The sequence below is a fragment of the Penaeus japonicus genome, unplaced genomic scaffold (genome assembly GCF_977035675.1).
Source record: "Penaeus japonicus unplaced genomic scaffold, GWHDUDI00000001_assembly GWHDUDI00000007, whole genome shotgun sequence".
Classification (NCBI taxonomy): domain Eukaryota; kingdom Metazoa; phylum Arthropoda; class Malacostraca; order Decapoda; family Penaeidae; genus Penaeus; species Penaeus japonicus.
Window position 1 is genome coordinate 44,378,807 of NW_028234409.1, and position 6,587 is coordinate 44,385,393.

The following is a 6,587-nucleotide window of genomic DNA, read 5'->3' on the forward strand; positions in this document are numbered from 1 at the left end:
TGTATGACAAATCTTTTATTACGTCCAATTATATATACAATGAGTACATTGTGTGATGGTGTGGCATATCTTTACTTCTCTTGTTTTATTCCTTTCCTATTCTGGGAGCATAAGATTCGCCTTACATTTTTATTACAAGTTAGTCCTTTAAATTAGATTCTTTTAAAAGTATTTTTTTCTTAGATTAATACTATATCTTCAAGAAAAGAGACAAATTGAAAGTGTCTATCACGATAAAAAGAAAATAGACGTCGTAACAATCTTGCGTGCGCCGTCGCGACAGAGGGCTCCCCCTCGCGGCGGCGCTGGCCGAAAGAAGGAGAGGGGGGAGGGGCGTGGCGATCGACCTCCTCCTTTTACTGCTGGGTCACCGTCTCCTTCACCACGACGGTCTCGCCGCTGGGCAACACCGTGCTCTGGCAGGTGACGAAGGTGCGATGCTTGGCGCGGATCATGGAGAGGCTGCTCTCGGCAGTGTCGGCGCGCTCCTCAGCGGCCTCCAGTTCTCTCTGGAACCTGCGCACGCGAGACAGGTTGGTCGAGGACACGGACTCCTGCTGGCGCCGAAGGGAAGGGCGAGGGGGCGGCGAGGGGGCGGCGAGGGGGCGGCGAGGGGGCGGCGAGGGGCGAAGGGTGGAGGGGGAAGGGAGTGAGGAGGGGAGAAAGAAAAGTGTGTTTAGCAAGCTGATGTGTTGGGAGCATCGTGATTGTGTAGAATGGATGAGTCAACATATTTTGTTATCTGACTATTTCTATAGATTGAACTCTTTTACAGTGCAAACAGACAATTAAACTTCTGAGTTGCTTAAAAGCTACATCTTTTTAGAAGAACCAAGAAAAGAAACATATAAACAAATATATCAAAAGAAATATTGTTGTAATATTGATTAATTGATATATCGTCCAAGGAAGGGAAAAATAAATACATACATAACTATATACATACATATATATGTATATATGTATATATATATATATATATATATATATATATATTTATATATATATATATATATACATAAACGGGCATATCAAACGAGATCTAGGGGTTTTCCCCTCTGCTGCTCTATCTCCACCTCGACCACCGACCTGTTCGCACAGCTGGCGCTTGTAGACATTGATCTTCTCGTAGGTCTTGTCGAGGGTCTCCTGGAGGATCTGGATGTTCTTGTGGTCCTCCTCGACCTGAAGCACGAGCTCCTTCACGTTGCGCTCCTTCTTCCTCAGGACCTTGATGGTCTCCTGGTGGCGGCGCTGTTCCTCGTCAAGGGCGATCTCGAGGTCATGTACCTGCGTGGAGGGAAGGAGGGAGAGAGAAGGAAAAAGAGAGAGAGAGAGAGAGAGAGAGAGAGAGAGAGAGAGAGAGAGAGAGAGAGAGAGAGAGAGAGAGAGAGAGAGAGAGAGAGAGAGAGAGAGAGAGGGAGAGAGAGAGAGAGAGAAATTATGTTAAAAGTTATCCAAAAAGATAAAGGTATGGCTATCATAGTGTTCAGATTCCTTTATGCGGCAGATTATATGTCACTTTGATTCAGATTGGCTTTCCCTTAAACCATCCCGGCTCGAGTCACACAGTTCTTTCAATTAACTACATCTAAACATCTTGGATTCGTACCTTCACACGAGTCTATCTCACCCCAACCCTCCAATCTCTCTCTCTCTCTCTCTCTCTCTCTCTCTCTCTCTCTCTCTCTCTCTCTCTCTCTCTCTCTCTCTCTCTCTCTCTCTCTCTCACACATACACACTCACTCTAACTCCAGGATTCAACTTAATCAAAGGCTCTTGCTCACCCTAACCCTCCACCCTTCCACACACTCTCCCTCCACCCACACCCATCTTACCCTAACCCTCCACCCTTACACACACTCTCCCTCCACCCACACCCATCTCACCCTCACGCTCCACCCTTACACACACTCTCCCTCCACCCACACCCATCTTACCCTAACCCTCCACCCTTACACACACTCTCCCTCCACCCACACCCATCTCACCCTAACCCTCCACCCTTACACACACTCTCCCTCCACCCACACCCATCTCACCCTCACGCTCCACCCTTACACACACTCTCCCTCCACCCACACCCATCTCACCCTCACGCTCCACCCTTACACACACTCTCCCTCCACCCACACCCATCTCACCCTCACGCTCCACCCTTACACACACTCTCCCTCCACCCTTACACACACTCTCCCTCCACCCTTACACACACTCTCCCTCCACCCACACCCATCTCACCCTAACTCTCCACCCATACACACACTCTCCCTCCACCCTTACACACACTCTCCCTCCACCCACACCCATCTCACCCTAACCCTCCACCCTTACACACACTCTCCCTCCACCCACACCCATCTCACCCTCACGCTCCACCCTTACACACACTCTCCCTCCACCCTTACACACACTCTCCCTCCACCCACACCCATCTCACCCTAACTCTCCACCCATACACACACTCTCCCTCCACCCTTACACACACTCTCCCTCCACCCACACCCATCTCACCCTAACCCTCCAGCCTTACACACACTCTCCCTCCACCCACACCCATCTCACCCTCACGCTCCACCCACACCCATCTCACCCTAACCCTCCACCCTTACACACACTCTCCCTCCACCCACACCCATCTCACCCTCACGCTCCACCCACACCCATCTCACCCTAACCCTCCACCCTTACACACACTCTCCCTCCACCCACACCCATCTCACCCTCACGCTCCACCCTCACTCACCCTAGCCTCCAACTTGGAGATCATCCTCTTGGTGTTGACGAGCGAGTTGGCCTCGACGTTCTCGATGCGGATGTTGAGGTTCTTGACTTCGACTTCGAGAGACTTCTTGATGGACTCGATCTTGACGTAGCGCTCCTGTTCCTCGTGGAGGATTTCGACGCTGCGCTTGAGTTCGATGCTCACCTTGTTCAGGCGTTCCTCGCACAGCTGTTAGGGCGTAGGGAGAAGGGGGTGTTTGGGGTTAGTATGTTTCTTTTCTTCTTTTTTTTTTTTTTTTTTTTTTTTTTTTTTTTTTTTTTGGGGGGGGAGGTTTGATCTATCTTTTCGAATGTATAATCGTTAGTTTGGACGCGTCGAAAAGTGGTTTTGCGTTCAAGATTGATATTCTTTCGTATATAAATCATTACGAACGATACTATATATATATTTTTTTTCTCAATCAAAGTATATCAACATTTATGGAACGTTTCACCCAATAATTCAATTCAAATCGGCTCGAAGGATCCTCATAACCCCCCCCCCCCTAAACTTAATCAACCGAATTTCAAAGCTGAACGCGATCGTCCGTCACTCACCCTCAGTTCCTTGCTGACTTCGTCGTAATCTCCGGCGATGACGCAGAGCTCCTGTTCCAGCTTGGCCTTGGCGTTGGTCAGGTTGATGTTGATGGTGGTCATGTCCTTGATGCGGGCGGACGCCTCCTCGTACTGCATCTCGGCGGAGCGGCGGCCACGGATAGCCTGAGGGAAGAGAAAAGGAAGGAGGATTTTAATCGTTATTTCCTATTATTATCTTTATTTTTGAATTTTGTATCTTTATTTTCATTTTTTATTACAGGGCTGGGTGGTGGCGGTCTTGAGGTAGGAGAGAGGCTGATCGTTTTTTTTTTCTTTTCTCTTCTTTTTCATTTTTTTTTTGATAGATATGAAATCATTACGACTACAACTGATAAGGGCTGGATGGAGATTGGGGGATGGGGAGGAGGAAGAAGAGCAAAATGGGAGGATGCGTAGAAAGGAAGAAGAGGAGGAGGAATAAGAAGAAACGGAGGAGAAGGAGGGAGAAAGAAAAGGAGGAGGGTGGGGAGGCAAGAGGGTAAAAAAAAAAAAAAAAAAAAAAAAAAAAAAAAAAAAAAAAAAAAAAAAGAAGGGGAAGCATAATGGCGGAAGACAGCGAAGTCAAACGAGAGGAACTGCCAAAGCTACTCACGCCTTCAAGATTGGCGCGAGCTTCCTCGTACTCGGCGGTGAGGGCCTGGACACGGCGCTGAGCAACACCATACTGGTCGAGGGTCTGCTGAAGCTGGCGCTGGATCTCGTCGTAGTGAGTCTGGAGCTCCTGAAGGTGCGGGAAAGACGAGAGGAGATTAGCGGCTATGCGTCAGAAAGGAAAAAAAAAAAAGATGTTCGGTTCTTTTTTATCGTGTCATTTTGGAGCTTTATATTGATGGAGACTAACTATGACATTGTAAGAATTTTCTAAAAAAGGTAATCATTCGTACAGTATCTTATGACAAAAGTATAATTAGCTATTATGCAATTCAGTCCTTCATAGCATGAGCAGGATTGCAATGATGAACACTATTATGATAAAAAAGGTTTGCATTCTTTACACTTTATATTCAAGTTGCATTATGGAGCAATTTATCATCATTATTCACTTTCTTCTGTCATTTATTTATCTATCTAATTACACAGCTAGCAATTTACGTCTCAAATTGTCTCTTATTTTATGATAATCAAAGGACAAGTAAAACGAGAGAGAGAGAGAGAGAGAGAGAGAGAGAGAGAGAGAGAGAGAGAGAGAGAGAGAGAGAGAGAGAGAGAGAGAGAGAGAGAGAGAGAAAGAGAGAGAGAGAGAGAGAGAGAGAGAGAGAGAGAGAGAGAGAGAGAGAGAGAGAGAGAGAGAGAGAGAGAGAGAGAGAGAGAGAGAAGGAAAGACAGATAGAAAGACGGACAGATAAATAGAGAAAGAGAGAGAGAGAGAAGAGAGAAATAGATGGATAGATAGACAGATAGAGAGAGAAAGAGACAGATAGATAGAGAAAGAGAGAGAGAGAGAGAGAGAGAGAGAGAGAGAGAGAGAGAGAGAGAGAGAGAGAGAGAGAGAGAGAGAGAGAGAGAGAGAGAGAGAGAGAGAGAGAGAGAGAGAGAGAGAAATAGAGGGACAGAGAGAAGGAAGGAAAGAGAGAAGGATAGATAGAAGCAAACGAACCTGGAGGGAAATGGCCTGCTTCTTGACAGTCTTCTGGAGGTCGATGTTGCACTTGTTGGCTGTGTCGAGGCTCATCTCCAGCTCGGTGATGGTGACCTGCATCTTCTTCTTGACCTTGGTGACCTCAGACTTGAGGCGGGTCTCGGCCTCAACCACGCGGGCGTTGAGGGAGTCAACTTCGATGGCCATCTGCTTGCTGCAATCACAAGGAGAAAGCACGAGGATTAGAAATGGTTGTGGGGCTGTGTGAAGGTTTATTTCAAGTTGTTTCAGTTTCCGGAGAAATGAGGGTCTTTTTACGCACACACACACACACACACACAGACACATACACACATACACACATACACACACAGACACACAGACATACACACACAGACACATACACACATACACACACACACACACACACTCATATAAACACACATACACTCTCATACAAACACACACACAATCATAAACACACAGAACAGAAATAATCATACAATAGCCAGCGGCATGATATGCACTTACACCGTAACATAAAAATACCTTTTTGGATTTCACGGTTCTCTTTCCTTCTCGTCTGACGCATTAGGTGTCATGCCAGACGTCATGTCGCTCAAAATGACAAATGTGACGTCCTCACTTTAACGTCAGTGGGTGATTTGGATTGCAATTTACTTTCTGTGATTACAGTTCTTTTGTTGTCATAAAAAAAAATATATATATAATGCCTGTTTCAGTCATAGTGTAGATAAGTTTTGTGTGTTCCCTGTGGTATCCTCTCTATTATTCAATAACTGTTAGATTAGTAATATGTGTGGTTTCGTCATCATCGTGTTATGTTTGCTGTTTTCTTTTGTTTTGTTTTCTTGTCAGTTTTTTTTCTTTCTTTCTCCTGTACCATTTCTCTTTCCTATCTTCTCTGTCCTCAATTTTCCTTAAATGTTTCCTCTCACTTTAACCTTTCTCTCAATCTCTCTCTTTTTTATTTTATTCTCCCTTCCTCAATTTCGCCTTTTTTTTTAAATCAATATCCCATAGCCCAATGCTAAATCAACAAACCCTATCAACTATCCCTTCATAATAATAAAAATAAACATGAAAAACAATCGAATTTTTATGAAATACAGTTCACATTATCAGAAGCAGCGACTCAGATATCATGAAGCAGGCGGTCCCAATTTGTCCCTCTGGTGAGTGCCAGGTATGTCGCCCCGCTAGGTGCCATCGTGGTGGGGGGAAGGAGGGGGAAGGAGGGGGGTGAGGTCAAGATGAGGAATGAGGAGGAAGAGGAGAAAATGGGGGGGGGGGGGATGAAAGAGGATGGAGGGTGAGAGCGAAGGAGGAGGAGGAAGAGGAGGAGGTGGTGGTGGCGGTAGTGAAGAGGTAGGAGTATGAGGAGGAGGAAGAGGAGGAAGAAAAGGAGAAGAGGTAGGATAAAGAAGAAAATAAGAAGAATAGATATGAGGAGAATTGGGGTAATGACTAACGATAACATCAGGAGGAGGAGGAAAAATATATAGAAGCAGAAGAGAGAGAGAGCGAGAGAGAGATGGAAATGAGGAGGAGGAGGAACGGGAGAAGAGAGGAAGAAGACGGAGCACAAAAAGAGAAAAGTGTAAAAGAAGAAAGATGAGGAAGA

At 45.9% G+C, this 6,587-nt stretch overlaps 1 protein-coding gene across 2 annotated transcripts in view; it reads right to left on the minus strand.

The window, feature by feature from the left end:
• Positions 1–6,587, minus strand: part of LOC122249255 (paramyosin, long form) — an 88,045-nt gene continuing 81,458 nt past the window's right edge. For both annotated transcript variants that reach the window (XM_086538767.1, XM_086538766.1), the window contains exons 12-17: positions 4,961–5,156; positions 3,956–4,084; positions 3,322–3,486; positions 2,747–2,953; positions 1,090–1,290; positions 1–554 (exon numbers count right to left, since the gene is read on the minus strand). In XM_086538767.1, coding sequence (XP_086394893.1) covers positions 357–554; positions 1,090–1,290; positions 2,747–2,953; positions 3,322–3,486; positions 3,956–4,084; positions 4,961–5,156 — 1,096 coding nt within the window. In that variant the 3' untranslated portion in view covers positions 1–356. The remainder of the gene's footprint in view (positions 555–1,089; positions 1,291–2,746; positions 2,954–3,321; positions 3,487–3,955; positions 4,085–4,960; positions 5,157–6,587) is intronic.